Below are 18,793 nucleotides of genomic sequence, written 5' to 3'. Positions count from 1 at the left end.
TCGAGAAGTGGGACACGATCGGAATCAGCACGGTGGGAGATCTCTGGACGAGGGGGGGATTCAAAACTTTTGAGACGCTGCAGGCGGAGTTTCAGCTGCAGGGCAGTGAGTACTTTCGGTACCTACAGGTCCGCCATGCGCTGGGCTCCGTCTTCCCGGATGTTGCATCCATTCCGGAGTCTTCCCCCCTGGAGGACAGAGTGCTAGATGGCCATGTCCCGGACAGCACGATCTCCCTCATATACAAAAAATTGATTAACGATAGATCGTGTCTGCTGACTAGTCTCCGCGAGGCTTGGGTTGCCGACGGGCTGGAGCTGGACGACGAGGATTGGATTTCCGCGGTGGCCTCTCCGAAAGAGGTGGCCATCCCGGCTCGCCTTCGTTTCGTCCAGCTCAAGATCCTTCACCGGGTCTATGTGACGGGGCCAAGGCTTTTACGTATGGGTTTTGCCGGTGATGGAATGTGTAAGCGTGGCTGTGGTGCGTTGGCGACTTTCATGCATATACTGTGGGAGTGCCCGAAGGTGGAGCGATTCTGGCGTGGTGTGCATGAGGTTCTACGAATGGTTACGCGTGTCGCGCTGCTGCCTGAAGCGAGGAGATGCTTGCTGAATGTCTGGGAACCAAATGACTACTCGGTCCCGCAGGCGCGGTGGGTGACTCTGGGATACATGATAGCCAAGCGTGATATTGCCCAATTGTGGGGATCCCAGAGGCCCCCTGCGGTGTCGGCCTGGAAAGAGCATATGGATTGGTGTATGTTTCGTGAAAAGGTGGTGTATGTGGCGAGGGGTAAGCCTGGGGCGTGGATGAAACTCTGGGGCCCCTGGAACGCCTACCGCGGGGGTATTTGTGAGCCGCCGCTGCTACCAGCGGCCTCGCCGTCTCCGTCTCCCTAGATGGCGCCCCTCCCTTGGCCGCGGGCGCGCGGTCCCCCAGTCCCTGATCTACTCCCGTCCCCCTCTTCAGAATTTTGCTGCTGGTTTGGATCCCCCACTTATGGAGCACGTGTTGTCACTTTGGATCGAGGGTTGCCTTGCGGTTGTGGTTTGTTTATGTTGTTTTGCATTAAGAAAATGGAACCGTACTGTGGGCATGGAGCTGTGAGGCCTGCACCATTGATCACTCCTGTCTTCCTACTGTGCACCGCTGAGAAAATATTTTGCTGTATGTATGTAATATGCTTTTGATGCTCTAGCGGCCGGCCGTGTGGTTGTAGGCCCATACCTGTAACTTCTATAAACTGCAATAAACGGTTCCAAAAAAAAAAAAAAAAAAAAAGACAATGAGGGCTACAAGTTGTAGGTGTCACATGTCATCTATATCTGGGTACTTGAAGGCATTATATGAGAAGAGTGCCTGATCTGGAAAAATGCAAACTCTGGATTTAAAACAAAACCTAGTGGTTGTTTTTTTTTTTACTACTACTAATAATAATGAGAAGTATTCATTATTATGGTAAGGAACCCTATTTAGCAACCTTAGAATCATGAATGATTGAGGAAAAACAACTGTAAGTAACCCTCTGAGCTATCTACATAAGAAAACAATTATTTGATCTGCTTGTTACACCTTTTGCTTTGCAGGAGGTACATTATCCCACTGCACTACTTTATAAGTCAGAACTGGGACTAGGCAAAACTCTGAGATCTCGCGAATGGATACATTAATTTAATCACCAGAGTTGAACTTCTATTTTCATTATTGCCTAAAGATTGTTGGCACACAAGGATCTCTGAAGTCTATTGAAGATATTGTAACATGCAGTTCCCCCTTGTCCCCCAGCTCCTCCTCTCACTCCCCAGAGCCCCCATCCCAGAGTTTGGTCTCAGGTGCAATGCTCAAGGCCCTGGATAGAAACCGAATGCCCTGCCCTAGGCTGGCACAGGAGGAGGACCAAAACATGCTGAGACTGCTCCATTGTAATTCTGTATGAGACAATTGGCCAGCAGATAGAATGTCTATGGGCTGGTTGATCGTCAGTGTGAGGTCGGGAGAGGCTGCTCTTGTGCTGAGAGAGGAGTGCGAGCTGGCACCAACAGGGAGTTGTGCAAAACTCTGAGGTTTCTGTAGGGGAGCAGCACAGCTCCCTTCAATCCCCAGAATTATGGACAAAAGGCGTCTGTAAAAGGGATCATCACAGAAAATGGATGTAAGGCCCAAATAACGGACGGTTCGTAAAATTTACAGACTGGTGGTAGCCTAATACCAATGCTAGGTTGGATAATGAGTTGCATACAACAGGGGCAACCCTATTACCTGAATCAGGGGCAAAGTAACACTGCAATCCAAACAAGGGTTCAAGTATAACACTCAAATAATGAAACCACCCATAAAGGAGACATGTAAGAAAGAAAAGGGAAGAGAGAGAAGAAAAGACAGCCCAATATTATTTGGGCACAGGATACCCATATATACAATATTTCACTGAAGTAGAATATTTTTTCTTATTATTAACAAAATTGGACTAACAATTGTAAGGCAGTAATGGCGCTCATAGGTTTACACAAACAGTACCAACAATACAGTGTATAATCAAACAAAGTGGCTGAGGGACAATATACAAGGGCGGGGTTCAGAAAAAACAGAAACCGCACACAGCAAAAAATGCGTCCTCTTCATTTAGATCCACATTAGAGCGTCGACGACGTTTCGACAAAAATGAACTTGGGTCATCATCAGCACAAGACAATAAACTTAGGAGCGTCCAAGCAATTTTCAATAAAACATTAAATGATTTATCCAGGAACTAATACAGATGAGAAGTCACATGAAGAGCCAAAACTCAGTACGGATACAAATTGAACCGTTCCATATTAAAAAGCCTCATTGAATTATGGCAATTCACGAGGCCAAAGTTGATTAAGTAGTTCAGAGGACATCAAAAGTTATTGAAGGAGACAGGGCTAATTGAGCTGATCTCCAAGGGTCCGAAACTACTAGTAGATGTAATAAGTGAAGAATTAAACAACCGGGCTGGTATAGGAGATCACAGGCGATGGGCTCACCTAAGTGCCCCTCTTGGCTTTGCCCGGTCCCACCAGCATAACTGTCAAGAACTAGTCCGGAAAACAGAACCCCGCCCTTGTATATTGTCCCTCAGCCACTTTGTTTGATTATACACTGTATTTTTTGTACTGTTTGTGTAAACCTATGAGCGCCATTGTTGTCTTACGATTGTCTAATTTTGTTAATAAAAAAAATTCTACTACAGTGAAATATTGTATATATGGGTATCCTGTGCCCAAATAATATTGAGCTGTCTTTTCATCTCTCTCTTCCCTTTTCTTTCTTACATGGTTCCTTTTTGGGAGGTTGGATAATGAGACACAGCAATGCATGGTTGGATAATCGCGTTCGTGAATGCAGGGTTTGATAGCAAGACGCACAACACTAATTCTGGGTTTGATAGCAAGACGCACGACACTAATTCTGGGTTTGATAGCAAGACGCACAACACTGATTCTGGGTTGGCTAACGGCACACAATACTGATGCTGGTTTGGATAACAGAACTCACAACACTGAGGCTGGGCTGGGCTGGATAACGGGGCGCACTGATATTGGGTTGGATAACGGGGCGCAATGATATTGGGTTGGAAGACGGGACACAACACTGATGCCGGGTTGGAAGACGGGACACAACACTGATGCCGGGTTGGAAGACGGGACACAACACTGATGCCGGGGTTGGAAGACGGGACACATCACCGATGCCGGGTTGGAAGACGGGACACATCACTGATGCCGGGTTGGATAACGGGACACATCACTGATGCCGGGTTGGATAACGGGACACATCACTGATGCCGGGTTGGATAACGGGACACATCACTGATGCCGGGTTGGATAACGGGACACAACACTGATGCTGGGTTGGATAACTGGACACAACACTGATGCCGTTTGGATAACCTGGTACACTGATACTGGGTTAGATAATAAAGAACACAACACTGATGCCAGGTTGGATTACGGGGCATACCGATGCTGGGTTGGATAACGGGACACAACACTGATGCTGGGTTTGATAACGGGACACAACACTGATGCTGGTTGGATAACCGGGTACACTGATGCTGGGTTAGATAATAAAGAACACAACACTGATGCTGGGTTGGATTACGGGGCATACCGATGCTGGGTTGGATAACCGGGCGCGCAACACTGATGCTGGGTTGGTTAACCGGGCGTGCAACACTGATGCTGTGTTGGATAACCGGGCGCGCTGATGCTGTGTTGGATAACCGTGATGGCTTGGCAGTTCGGGCTGGACTGTTCCCATGAGGCACAGAGTCAGACTGATTTGAATATGGCCATGTCTGAACTGAGGTGGTGGAGCGAGCTAAAGAATGATGATGGATTAAACCCAGATCAGTTGACTGGGGGTGAGATTTGCTCAAATGCTCCGTCCATCATCCCCTTTGGTATCGCTGTGTTGGATAACTGGGCGCGCTGATACTGTGTTGGATAACCGGCCGCGCTGATGCTGTGTTGGATAACCGGGCGCGCTGATGCTGTGTTGGATAACCGGGCGCACTGATGCTGGGTTGGATAACCGGGCGCGCTGATGCTGTGTTGGATAACGGGACACCACACTGATGTAGGTTGGATAACGGGACGCACTGTTGCTGGGTTGAATAACGGGCCGCACTGTTGCTGGGTTGGATAACGGGCCGCACTGTTGCTGGGTTGGATAACGGGGCGCACTGTTGCTGGGTTGGATAACGGGGCGCACTGTTGTTGGGTTGGATAACGGGGCGCACTGTTGTTGGGTTGGATAACGGGGCGCACAGTTGCTGGGTTGGATAACGGGGTGCACTGATGCTGGGTTGGATAATGGGGCGCACTGATGCTTAATTCTTTAAAGTGTCACTGATGCTAAGTTCGATATGATATATATTTGAGGTGTCATTGATCTGCTGGTCTTCTGTCAGTCCCTGTGTAATGCATCCTGTTTGTTCTCTTGCCAGATGTTTTATCTGCAGGTCACCGTTGTTCTGCTGGCAGTGCTGCAGGTGCTCTCTGCCCCTGCTGGAGATGAAATCACTTACCTTCCTGGGCTGCCGAAACAGCCTTTCTTTCGGCAGTATTCTGGTTACCTGACTGTATCTGGCAACAAGCACCTCCACTACTGGTGAGTGTGGGGCACCTCCCTGGCCAACACCCATGCTCACTTTCAGGGCTATCCGGGCTATAGAATTGGACGCCCTTTAAGTATGACTCCATCAGCTCTACCCTACAAGTTATATGTTCTAATCTCATCATTGACAACGCTGATTTTCTTTATTCCATGATAGATAAAAGAAGTATTGTTTCATTGAGGTAATTATGATTTTAGTGCCAAGAGAAAAGCAAGTTTTTTTGATTTGTGCTTCATAAAACAACACAATTCAGGCATTTCTTCAATCAAGCTGTGAAAAACCTTCTTGTTTTTTCCAGCCCTCCTGTTTACTTGCATCCATGTTCTTTTGCCACTTGGTGTAATGCGTGTCACCAGGGTTGTTGAGGTGCTGGAATGGGCAACTCTTACCACTGCTTAATTTTTTAGAATTTGTTGTATGTATCTTTTGTTTTACTATTTAGGCGTGACCTGCTACCTTTAATGGGATTTGATCCTGTAGTTCGTGTTGTACGAAAGCAAATTACGTCTGTAACCAGCCCTACTTGGAAGCGGAATGTGTCTGAGGAAGCCCAGAGATGAAAGCAGGTTCTGGAAACTGGCAGGGGTGTCATGCACATCACTATGGATGTATTGATCAGTGCGGACTAAAAGCCAGCATCTCCCTTGCTTGTGATACGATTATTTACACTGGGCCTGATGTGATGGGTTACTTGCTTCGGACGCTTGTGATTCTTTTGTTTAATGCATTTATTTCTTTTCCTTAATATTTACTCAAATTCTGTTGTTTTTTTAATGGCTCTTCCTCATTTTGATGGACATGCAACTTTCTTACGAAGTGTATGTTCTGGAGTCATTAGGATTTTAGAAGATAATGTATTTCCTCTGGAGGTGGATGCTTCATGCCCTAAATCTGAGGTGTTCATATGGAGTGAGTAAAAGCCCTGGTGAGCACTTTTGGTTAAATCCCTCTGTGTCCACCTTCTGGGCCATGAAGCATGCCTTTACCCCACTCATGGATCTCCTGATTGTGTAGTGTTGACTGGTTTTTACAGGCTATATCACATTCTCTCTCGAGAAACAGCTACTTAATCTGCTCTTGGCCTCAGTGTTTGTATGGTCCTGATGAGGGATGTCACTGATGAAATCCCTCATGTAGTGGCTTTTTTCTTTGTTGTGGTATTAAGGGCGTCTTAAGTTCTCACTGACCTTAGTACTTTGTGAAAAGAGACACTCATTCTTACGCAGCTAGAGGGAAATTATAATTACGCCAGCGAAATTCGAATACTTTCTGAATTATGTGTTACATAACATTTCTCCAAATTGTTATAAACAACAATGAAACAGCAAGCCTATATGGAAACCGCACCTCCATCACCGTTACACAAAGTAAGTCCAAGGTCCAAAAGATTTTTTGAAACTGCTTAGCGTGCACATCCACAACTCCCACTGTTTCCAGAGAGAGTGATCCCAGGGGCCAAAGTAATTTCAAACACCACTGCGAAGTGCTCCGCAAGGAAAAGTGTCCAAAAAAGACGTAATTCATTTTGTCAGACTGTATCCAAAGTATTCTTTAATCTTTAAAGGAATATCATAAAAACAGCCAACGCGTTTCGTCCACCACCTGTGGACTTCATCAAGGCGTAATAGTATTTTCCAATGCGGTTGAAATCATCAACTCCAACCCTGCAGTATTCTGGTCAGTGGTTCATTCTTGTATATTCCTAGTCCCTCATATTACCAGGGCCAGGAAGATTTCCTTATACCTTTTATTTGAGTAATTGCAGCAATATTGCCTTGATAAGCACCGATTATCGTTTCAACAAACTGCGTCTCTCCGTATCCGTGGAGAGGGGGAGGGACAATTTGTCTAAATAGTCAAGTGTACTGGCAGACCTTAGGCTAACAGTTACTGCTTCTGCCCATCCCTTAGCAATGCAGTTGAACCTCTCCACCAGGGAAATTTGAGGGTTAACAAGGTTAATGGTTTCCATTTCCATCACTGCCTACCAAGGGTTCTTATTAATAAGGGAGCGAGAAAGGTGAAGAAGTTTTGATAAAACAGGATCCTTGTTTTTAAGCATTTCCACTTTAGGACAGGAGTGATTGAATATTTCAGGTAGGTAAATGTGCTTGTTCTTTACTACAACAGTGAAGTAGGCAGGAGACAGAGAAAGAATTTGGGGACAGATTCTGTCTTTGAGGTTTTTATTCCTTTAAAATCACAGTACGTCATAGTGGGTGTTTGTTTCAGTTATCAACTTGTTGATTTTCCTGGTCCTGAGAAGGGTTATTGTGCTCTTGAAAGTTGGTGATGTAAAGCAAGTACGCAATTATTACTTAGGACAAAACTTAAATGGTGCTGCGCTGTATCCTGTGGTACAGTGATGACCACGTCATGAAATAAATACAATGAGATTGGCTGGCTCTTTGTGGAATGTTATGAGCGTGGTACAATCAAGTGTGTCGCACAGCCTGGCCCTGCCAGATGCATGTCCGAAAACCTTCGAACAATTTAATATTTATGGGTTTTTAATGCTTATATTGTGTTACTTTGTCTGCAGGTTTGTCGAGTCTCAGACTGACCCCGCCACATGCCCAGTAGTCCTGTGGCTCAACGGGGGACCTGGCTGCAGCTCGCTTGATGGACTCCTGAGTGAGCATGGCCCTTTCCTGGTCAGTAAATGCACAACTCCGCACTGTGTTCTGTGATAGCAGCACTTGGCACTCTGTTGACCTCTAATAACTTCTTCTCTGCATTGTAGTTTCAACAGAAAAGGAATCTGAGGGGCTCCTCTAAATGATCCTTCCTTTCCTCTATTTTTCACCACATAAGTGACTCCTCATTTTTCTCTCCTTTCTCTTTGAACTGCGTGACCCATCAGCGTTACCTCCCTCCTTTTGTCACCCTCCGGACCTTTCTCACCTCTGTCTGTTCTTTTTGTCACTTTTTTCTCCTGTCCTGAATCTATTGCTTTTCTCATGTGCTGTCTGTCTCTTGCTTTCTTCTACATCTCTGTTCTCGGACCTTCTCTTGCCCTCTCCTTCTTTTTCTCTTTTATTGCTCTTTTGCACCCCTACAACTGGTTTTTGTTCCCATTAACGGAACTTTAAAAACAGGATAGCAGAGCTTCGTACCAGTTTCAGATCAAGAACAATACTGTTGTTTATAAGTTGTAACGCTTAAGGCCTTATACAGCTTTTTTTAGGCCACCCAGGCTTCCAATTTCTATTCTGAAGAATGTGGTCAATGCTGTTTAGGCACACCGAAATGTTGACCTTTCATCATGGATCATCAGCTTTTGGAACCCTGAGAGTCTGACATGATTTGTAGCCTTTAAAGTTACAGCTTCATAACAACAACATTGTTACAGATGTGTGAAGGGTACCCTACTCCATTTCAGGTTTTTACAGCACGCTCCACTATCATGCAAGCCCACTTCAAGCACTCCTTTACATTTGAGACTTTTGTTGACGTCAGAACAATGCCCTCATGTCAAGTGAACACTCAAGTGTGCTTCCTTTATGAATGAGGGTTGTTTTCTCAACCCAGGCTAGGCGATGAGTGACAGTGGTTTTAGATGGATTCTGGTCCAAGGACAAGGTATTTTATCCATGCTCCCCATGCGGCGGTTACCAGACAACTACTTTCTTCCTGCAGTAGATTTCCTTTCCAGAGTGAAAGTCTTCCATTGCATGCGTTATGCCCATGTCCCTAGGTAATGGGAATTTAGGCAGGCCTCAGTTTGAGGCCAAGGCACAAAAACCTTGACAAACCATAAATGGTCAGACTGGACTTGATAGCCTACAAAATAAAGGCAGCAACCAGGGCAAGGTGCTCCTCCTGATTCGAACGGCACACTGACCTCCTGAATGTGGCAGAATTCTGAACTGAAACTTCACCTTAACCACCAGACTGATATAAGTGCACTGCTTGCTTCATCAATATTTGTTGTCTAGATATTTAGAGGGGGCGCATCTTGTCCTGGTTGCCACCTACACAGGTGTAAAAGAGTACAGCAGAACCCGTAGTGGACCTCTTCATAGTTGCAGTTGCCCCTTCATACCAGGCCTTCGAAAGCATACACAGTGCCATTTCTGCTGTGACTTTAAACTGGGAATAGAAGAAAGACCTGCATACCTGCAAGGCAGGGTGAAGTCTGAACCTGAACGGACTCATTTCTTTTTTGATAAACACATTTTTATTGTTTTAAGTGACACAACAGAAAAACATTGAGCCTGTCAAACCACCGGCTTACAACCACACAGCCCAGGACTACTCCATCTCCCCACCCACCCCCCAAACTCTCCCCCCGCCCCCCCTCCCCCAACAGCATGTTCATAATACATTGCCCAGCCATTTCCCCCAGACCCTACGATACTTCTTAAGACAGCCCCTCGCCTGGCAGAGAGCCCGTTCCTGTGCCGCGCACCAGTCCACCCCAGCACTCCATTTGGCCAAGCTAGGCGGCTGTGGGTTCTTCCAGGCTGCTGCAATGTCTCGCTTCGCCACCATGAGCGCCGTCATAAGAAATAGCTTCTCTGCGCGCGTGCCGTCTAGGCCATCTGTGATACCCAGTAGGCTGTGTCGAGGGTTATGTGGCACCACCCACCCCAAAACTTCCGTGAGGTCCGCCTCTATTCCACTCCAGTAGCCTCCCAAGTCCGGGCCAGACCACACCATGTGGATAAAGTCCGCCGGGGCAAAGCCGCAACGGGGGCAAGCTGCGTCAAGAGGCCCGCTCGGTGCAGACGAGCCGGCGTAAGATAGGCAGTGTGGAGGTAATAAATTTGAATAATCCTCAGTTTAGCAGAGGCCGTCACCAGCCTGGGGGCCATGAGGGCATCTCGCCAGTCGACCTCGTCCAGGGGACCCACCCACTCCTCCCCGGTTTCCTTCAGGCCCTCCCGTGGTGTGGGGGTATTGTTGACAAGGGAACGGTGTATCCTGGAGATACCCCCCCCCTTCCCAGGTTACCCAACAGGACCTGAGCCTCCGGGGGGCTGTGGTCCGGCAGCCTAATGTCTAGTGGGGTGTAGGTGCGTATGGCGTGTCGCAGCTGGAGGTATCTGTAAAATTGAGACGAGTGGAGGGAGAAGCGCGCCTGTAATTCTGAGAATGAGCACATGCGACCCCCCCCCCGCCAGACATCCCCCAGTTGGGAGATGCCGAGTAGATCCCAAGATTTAAAACCCTCCAGTTCCGCAACCTCCCGCATCCATGTCCCATGCCAGAGGGGGGTGGCGCGGTCCACCGGGTATGGCGGAGCGCCGCTCTCCAAGCCAGGAAGACCGCCTTGGTGATGTCGGGACAGGAGGTGGGGATGGGGGCACCATACAGACGGTCTTGTAGACGGGAGAAACCCAGGGCATCTAACTCCACTCTATAGGCCGGGTCAGACCATCCCGAACGGACTCCTTTCTAGTGGGGATTGGAGCCATCAGTGACTGCTAAGGTTTCCGTCGGACTTGATGTTACATCCACCAGCAGAAAATCTTTACTGTAAGAGGTAGATTCCAAGATACAGTCACTCCTGGAAAAGGATCCATTGAAACTCAATGGTGGGAGCGTGTCCACTATTTTTATCCATGCCATTAAAAGGAAGTAGTTGGGTTTCTAACTCATCCCTTGACTGAACAGTGTCTAGAACTGGACAGAGTAGTTCCCTGTCTGACCAAGAGCACCACATCTGTACCCCTTGCCCACCTTTAAATACCCCCATTAGGAGCATAGCTTCTGCTAAGGAGAATCCTGACCGCTTGCAAAGTTCCGTCTGTTGAAATGAATCTTGTCCTATAGAATAACAATGTTTACAGGGCTAGAGTTGTCAGAAATAAACCAATAAAGCCCTTAGCGTTTTATAAAGTAACGGAGTGACGGGACATTGGTGTTATTGATTCTTTTTGAATCGGAGTTATTTGCCTGTTCCACCTCCTAAAGTATGTATTGACTGCTCATCCTCGGTACCCCAAGCCAGTTTGTGCGTAGCATTGCTGGCAAGTTTGAGTGGAACAGTATTGTGGTTTTGGGACATCAGTGGTAAACAAAAGGAAATGAAAGAGGCTACGGCACAGTAGCTACTTACTGCTCCAGAAATGCATGAAAAAGTCCTCACACTTGCCTCTCAGCCCACATCGCACCACTCACGCTCCCCCTCCTAAATAATCTGGCCGCTTTCTCACCACACATTTCATTTGTCTCGCCCCATCTTATCTTTTGTTCTGTCCCCATCCTCTGCCCTTCGTCACCATCTTTTTATGATCTGTTCTCTCTCCCTCTCTTTTTATCCATAACCAACGTGTGTCTGCCATTCCCTCTCTTTCCCACCGATTGCCCCCCATCTCTTTTGCTCCTTCCCATCTCTCTTGCCTCCTCACTCCCTCTTTCGCGTTCTCCCCCCCCCCCTTTTTCCTTCCTCATCGCAAGCAGCCCTGACCCCTTCCCTCTTCCTTGCCCCCTCTTCTACCCCCCTTTTAATTCTCCTTCCCTTTCCTAGTTCCCTTCCAAGGCTCTCTTGCTTCACTCCTTAGTTCATTTATTCCTCCCTTTCTCCTTTCCCCTTTTTGCCTGTCTCATATTCCCGCTCATGCAAAATAACCAACAGTAGACTGGAGGGTCTCCTGCTTTGCATGGCGGGCCTTGCACATTACTCTTTTAAGTTTCCTCCTGCTCTGTGCAGCTCTGTTGCCTGAGACATGTCTTTATTTTCTCCTTGTCGGTAGATCCAGCCGGATGGTGTTACCCTGCAATACAACCCGGAATCCTGGAATCAGGTAAAAGTGCCAGTTTATGTGCTTTGAGGCAACTTAATGTGCCATGTGTTTCACTCAGGATCCCATTCCCTTTTACCTTCTCACAAATAGCACGACCACAGGGTTGGAACTGGGACAGAAAAACCGATTCGGACAGCAAAATAAAATTACCAGCATTAGCTAATGAAATAGCTAAGAAAGCGGTCCTCATTTGAAAATCCGGATAGTTTTGAAATTATAAAGGCACGCTGTATAGTAGTTTTGCAAGATATGGGAGACTGCATGCATCTGTGCTTGCTGCAGACAATGTTTGTGCTAATATCGGAGACTTTTAAAGTCCAAACCGGCCTGCCAGACGATAAAACAGGTCCGCAAACAGTCAGAAATCAAGCCTTCCAGCCCTTGGGCACTGCCAGATTGCCCTACAACCCAGTACGACCCTGCCTGATAGGTACTGATAGTTTGCCTTAAGTGCGTCTTTTTAAATGCCCCTGTTTCTCTCCTGCAGATTGTGCACATGCTGTATCTTGAATCTCCAGCTGGGGTCGGGTTTTCCTACTCGGATGATAAGAATTATGCAACCAATGACACAGAGGTGAGTGGTGCCACTGCCTGGTGAACATTTCCTGATTCATCTGCATCCTAGTCTGGATGACATTAATGTAAGACTGAACAGAAGTGCAGTATGGTTGATGGGATGTTGAAGATCAGTCTGAAGACTTCTGTCTTTTTTTGCTGCATTGTCAGTATTTGAACACATCCATAACAGCCCGTTTGTGTTCTGGAGAGTGGTTCTTATTAATGCTAGTTCTTCAGGAATGATCTGTCATAGATTCACTTGCTCAAATTATTACTGCTTGTCAGGCTATGCATCCTGGTTAAAAGCACTACATGTGGTAGGAGTTCCTTAGCCAATTTTAATTCGCATATCACCACCACACACACTGTCACAATCGCAAAGAAAACCAGCTCCGCTGCAGTCGCGTAATAGCACACCCTGGAAGCATTCGGTGACCAGGGTTGGGAACCCAATGATGAAGTATGTCACCGACTATGTTAGTGAGTGAGGGTCCTTAAAAACACCAGTGGAATCCAAGGCACACTTGCCACAAGGATTATGAGAACCTAATCTTCTAATATTTAGTTGAGTAGGACACAAACTCCTTCTTGTTTGTTATATTAGACCCAGAACAAAAGCCTGTCTGGGAATACGGTGTAACACCCTCTTCTGTAGGATGTCCTGCTGATTAGTCTTCCTTGGTCGTCAAACCTCAAAGGGCTGCTGCCTTTGAAATTGTAATCTGGCTCCCCCTCACAGAAGAGGAAGCCGACCTCTTTGTCCAGGACCCCCTTGGCACCTGTACAGGTGGTAAAATTGGCTAGTCCGGTAGGCATGCCACCTCTAGGCTAGTACCACCCCTAAGGTGGGCCACTGTGAGGTGGACACAATATTTCAGAAGTAGCCATCTTTGAGATGGCATACTTAAGAATTCTGGGACAGGGTTATGCCAACTTCCCACAGGAAGAGGTCCTATTGGGGGCTTAGTGACCCCAAGGGTCAGAAGCTCATTGACTACTGCCCTACACTCCCCTAACGCCCCTTGGGGAGTCCCTGGTACCAGAGAGGCAGATCCTGACGACCTATGAAGAGAAGACACACGAGCTGTAAAAGCAGAGAGGAGAGAAGAAGCAGCTGACCTGGTACCAACCCTACCGGCCTGTCTGCATTCCTCATCGAAAACTGCGCCAAAGTTGACTCGTCCTGCAGCTCTTGACTCCAGAAACCTGGGAGGACTGCCTGCCTTTGAAAAAGACTCAAGACCTCCCTTGAACAGCAGACCTGTTCTGAAGAAACTCCAAAAGAGAAGGCTTTGAGGCCTCTGGAACTGCAAAGACCCAACACCCAAGCCACCGCTGCATCCATCGCCACCAGCCTGAGTTAAAGTTGACCACGGGAGTCAACAAGGTGCCCCAGCCCCCCAGATGAGAGTCCATCGTGGTTTCAACCCTCTTTGTCGCCTGCAGCCTCTGCACACAGGCCCCCTCAATCGCACCTACTCCGGTAAGAAAAAACCCTATGTCTAAGGACATCCCTGCACTCGTTGCCCCTGGGCCTTGGGGAAGATATCCATTAAAATGTATTGGGCTCCCGATGTTGTTTTGCACCCTGCACCCGGCTGCCTCCGTGCCAATGATGGTGTACTGCTGGTGCTGCCTTGGATCTTGCCCATCACTCACTTCAACTCCTGGAGATTGGTCCTGTAAGTTGCACTATACCTGTTTGTAGATAACATTGCAGAACTGTCAGTGTTCAGTTTTTAAAGTGAAAAGAACTTGTTTAAAAACGTACTTACCTAAACAATTTCTCTCTGATGCCGAAGCATAGATAACGATACTTGCTATTTTTTTTATTGGTGTGGATCTCCTTCTTGAGTCGTGTGTGCCATTTTGTGACCATTGTGTTATATCTGCAAATGTCTTGCCCTCCTTCGTGTTAAGCCTAAGGCTGTTAGACCACGCTACCCCCTAATAGAGCACATTGGGATTGCATAGCAAGCCCCTGTCTAAACATAATAGAACTAATGAAATCTTTACACAGTATATCAGATTTTTGATATTTCACATTAAGAACCATCATCCTACACATGAGTGTGCCAAAATCGCTCTGCTTTGTCCATGGTGGATGGTTCACGCTGCATATCCCTGAAATTGGGTCCCCTCTGAAACCAGCCTTATCTCTTGGGTGGGAGATGTTTGATGTTTCTGTCCCTCTTTTGGTATTTAGTGTTGGTTTCTTGTGCCGCCTCCTTCCCTTGATGTCTAGCAGTGGTGGCCAACTCTTGGGGCCTGTCAACCGTCACAGCCCGACCCTACCAAACTGGTCTGACCTTGGTCTCCCTGCTCTAAAAGACCTTAAAAGCAAGATGCACTTCTCCTGGACTGAAATAATACTTTAAACTTTAATTGAAGCATGACTTTGGTTGGGCCAAGCTCTCCACTTTGACCAACAAGTTGGACAATTACTGGCATCTTCAAATCTTAAAACAGACCTCAATAAGCGTAGTAGGGTCACAAAACGTATGAATAATGAAGCGAAGTAGTATGTAATGCAGGCCCTCAGTAGTGAGCCACAGGACAGTAGATAGGGTAAGTTATTGAAAGAGTCTGGGCCTATACCTCAGGTCAGAGGAATCTAGGGTGTATATCCTTCCCAAGAATTTGAAAGTAATATGCCCATACCTCACGGAGTGAAGGATTGTGTGCTGCGCCTAGTGGGAGGGGTGGTGAGAGCTTATCTGTCTCTGGGAAAATGTGGCACTGGAGAACTTTATATGCTTTATTATACAGCATGTTTGACAAACATGTGGTAGGAAAAGGTCAATTATGCAACAGTAATATTTCACTGTTTTGTAATTTTCACACTCATTAATAATGGCTTGACAAATGTTTCACCTCATTAGTGGCAGTTTAACACCAATTTTCAGTAAGTAAAAGGTGACCTGTTAACCTTAACAAATGGTCTCCCACTGCTTAGCACCATATCTGCAACTTTTTGCTGTAACTTTTAATCCATTTGGGCTTGAAACAAAAAGATTTTCTTAAAATCTGCGAATTATGCAGCATAAAGTTCTGCCTCTGCAAAATTGCATAATTTGAAATCCCATATAGGTCAAAATTCACAAGGCTGTCTCTTTAAATTGGTCCAAGGCTTTAAAGGACTTTGTGTTTCCTATTTTAGATACTCGTGTTGCTGTGCAGTTGGTGTACCAAACCTTTATTTACTGTGGTCTGTCTGAAAATGTTTCTTTGTATGGCATGGGCGGTAGGTGGTTGTTGTGCAGGGGATTGTGTCCATTCTGTGATAAGTGTGGCCTCCTGATTGTGAGGGAAGTTTGGAAAAGGAATTAGTTTAAAAAAATATATTTGAATGTTTTATTACCGGTGAAGCTGGTGACTGCTGTTATGCATTTGTTATGGATGGAGGGGAAAGGGGGGGTTTGTAATGAATTGTTTGTTGTCATGTTACTTTTGGATTATGCACTGACTTTTTGTAATGGGGTATTAGAATTGCATGTTTGCATTATTGTGCTGTGTGTTTAGGCTTCTTCTGCGGAGAGAGGATTTATATGTAGTGTTTTAATGTAGGTTTTGTGTCTATAGTGTGATTTCAGCATCCTGTTTGCATTCTGGTGCTGACTGGAGTTGCTTAGTCAAATACAGGGCTCATGTCTCATGTTTCCACTTTGTCTCAAGGTTGCAATGAACAACTACTTGGCGTTGAAAGAGTTTTTCCGCCTCTTTCCCGAGTACAGCAAGAACGAGTTCTATATCACTGGAGAGAGCTATGGAGGAGTCTACGTACCAACTCTCAGCATGCTGGTGATGGAGGATTCCAGTATCAACCTGCAGGTGAAAGTTGGTAGGGCGGAGGAATGGCCCCTGTTGGGGTGGAGTACATTACACCAGCACAGTTATACTTGAGTGGCGTATGGTAGTGTATAGCAAGGATGGGGGCTAGGAGGTACCAGCAAAGGATAGTGACTAGTTCATGGAGCAGTTTGTACCTCTGATGCATGTAGGATTCCTGTTGGGAGTGGAGTGTATTGCAATGCTTTGACACCTGAACAATGGTGCTTGCATAGTGTGGGGGTGATGCTCTAGGGGCAAGTGCAGGCACTCGTCCCATATACATGCCCCTGCATCCATCTTTATGCAATCACCTTTCATTAACATTACTTCTTTGTCTCACAGGGAATTGCTGTTGGAAATGGGTTGTCAAGCTACGCAAGCAACCAGAACTCTCTGGTGGATTTTGCCTATTATCATGGACTTATTGGCGACAGGTAAAGAAGATATAAAGGGACTCAGGGGTTTCGGCACCAATATCTCTGGCAGCTTCCTTTTGTTTACTTTGCTGTCTGTGTCAACAAATAACACCTTTTCCTCTTTCAGCTTGTGGGCAGATCTGCAGACCTACTGTTGTCCCAAAGGACTCTGTAACTTCTATGACTCGTCTGATCCAAACTGTACTCTCAAGGTCAGTGTGACGCCGGTACAGTATGCCCCACCTTATATAAAGCATAAGTTTGGGTCCTGTGTTAAAATCTTGTGCTGTGTACAGTGCTTCGTATTTGCATTACTGACTCCACGCTGACGTACATTATGTTGTAACCTTTTCCCATTTGTGGCTCACTAGGTTCAGGAAGTCATGTACGTTGTATACAACATGGGCCTGAACATCTACAATCTGTATGCCCCATGTGTTGGAGGAGCACCTGGTGAAATCCGGTATGTGGAGTATCACTTAAGATTTAATTTCCAACTGAGTAGATGTATGTGGGATCATGTGCATGAATCTCCCTATCACATTTGAGGTATCAAAGGCCCCTAGGTGAGAACAAGTGGGAAAGATGGCCACTGTGAATAACTTTCACAGGGTCTGGAGTTCCATTGAAAATCTGCCTGCTATAGCTTCATGTGTTAGGGTTATTATATGGGGCAGCTTTCTGGTGGTAGGAATTTTCATCTCTCAAGTTTTAGTAGTTGTTCTAGGATTTCAGAGAGCTTGGCTGCGAACCTCCCTGACATCTTAAATCATTAGACTATGTGGTATTGCCCTTTCCCTAAAACAAGTTAACTGTTCAATTGTACTTCCAATTGGCAAGACCTTTAGCACCTCATTAAGTCCATAGTAAATGGTACCCCTGGTACCTAGGGCCTGGGTTCTAAAGATGGTCACTAAGGGATGCAGCATGTATTCTGCCACCCTAAGGAACGCACTACGAAACTCATCAGACTGCCATTGCAGGCAGCGTGAAATGGTGCAAACAGGTGTGAAAACGCAACCTGGCACCACCCTGCATGCCATGTCCACAGACACTACATACAATATGTGTAAGTCACCCCTACAGCAAGCCTTGTACCCCTAAGGCAGGGTGCATTATATTACATGGAAGGACATATCTGCATAAGCAGATATATCCCTGTGCTGTCTAATTCGATTACTAGATAGTACAAGGGAGCAGGGAAGCCACATTAAGTATTTTGTTTCTGGGCACTGGTCCTTTCCCCAGCGACATGGTGGCTTTACTGAAGCTGATGGTGTTTGGTATCAAACACCTTGTCTTAATAAATCCACACTGATGCTATTAGTGGATTTATGAAAACATGCACCCAAATGGCACTTAGATGTGTCCCCTGAAAGCCCACTAGCCCCTTGGTGTGCTGGCTGACTGGTTATCGTCCAGCCTGCCACCACAGACTAGTTTCCGATCCCCCTGCAGGTGAGAGCCTGCATTCTCTGCGGTCAAGAAACAAAGCCTGCTCTGCTGGAGGTGTTCTCACTCCTCCAGCAGGATGGCTAGTGAATCTATACCAAAGCCATAGGCTTCAAAGCCCCTGCTGCCTTTGATATGCGACCAAGGCTTCCCCCAGACCTGGGAGATGCCACTCTCTGCCCTGAGGCCCATTTGACACTAGGACAGGCAGGAAATTAGCTATGCAAGGATGCGTGTTCTACAACCAGGCCAGTCGCACCCATAAGGTGGGCTGCCTGATGTGATCCACAAAAGAATTGTTCCACCATCTTGATTTGGGTAGAATTTGGAATTCTGGAACAGGGTTATGCCTGCTCCTCACTGGAAGTGGTCATATAGGGGGTGTAGTGAGCCCAGGGGTAAGTAGCCCATTGGCTACTCACCTTAACGCACCTAAATTCAGTATTTAGGTGGCCCCCTGACACCAGGAAAACAGATTTGACTGACTCCAGAAGAAGGACAAACAAGAGCCAAAGAATGTGAGAACAGAGGACTAGCTGTGGACTTTGGCGCCAAATCCTGGCTGCCTGCTTCTGTCTTCACAATCGCAAAGATCTGACTCGTCCTGCACCCGTGTAACCTGACCTGCATGTCCAGGG

The 18,793-nt window shown here is 46.7% G+C and overlaps 1 protein-coding gene across 3 annotated transcripts in view; it reads left to right on the top strand.

Annotated features, from left to right (window-relative positions):
* CTSA (cathepsin A) overlaps window positions 1-18,793 on the top strand; it is a 71,484-nt gene that overhangs the window by 23,397 nt on the left and 29,294 nt on the right. For all 3 annotated transcript variants that reach the window (XM_085619375.1, XM_085619377.1, XM_085619376.1), the window contains exons 2-9: window positions 4,976-5,139; window positions 7,689-7,800; window positions 11,848-11,898; window positions 12,386-12,472; window positions 16,132-16,287; window positions 16,630-16,721; window positions 16,831-16,915; window positions 17,075-17,166. In XM_085619375.1, coding sequence (XP_085475501.1) covers window positions 4,976-5,139; window positions 7,689-7,800; window positions 11,848-11,898; window positions 12,386-12,472; window positions 16,132-16,287; window positions 16,630-16,721; window positions 16,831-16,915; window positions 17,075-17,166 — 839 coding nt within the window. The remainder of the gene's footprint in view (window positions 1-4,975; window positions 5,140-7,688; window positions 7,801-11,847; window positions 11,899-12,385; window positions 12,473-16,131; window positions 16,288-16,629; window positions 16,722-16,830; window positions 16,916-17,074; window positions 17,167-18,793) is intronic.

The sequence above is a fragment of the Triturus cristatus genome, chromosome 7, assembly GCF_964204655.1.
Source record: "Triturus cristatus chromosome 7, aTriCri1.1, whole genome shotgun sequence".
In the NCBI taxonomy this organism is placed as follows: Eukaryota; Metazoa; Chordata; class Amphibia; order Caudata; family Salamandridae; genus Triturus; species Triturus cristatus.
This window is presented reverse-complemented; position numbering and strand designations above follow the sequence as displayed.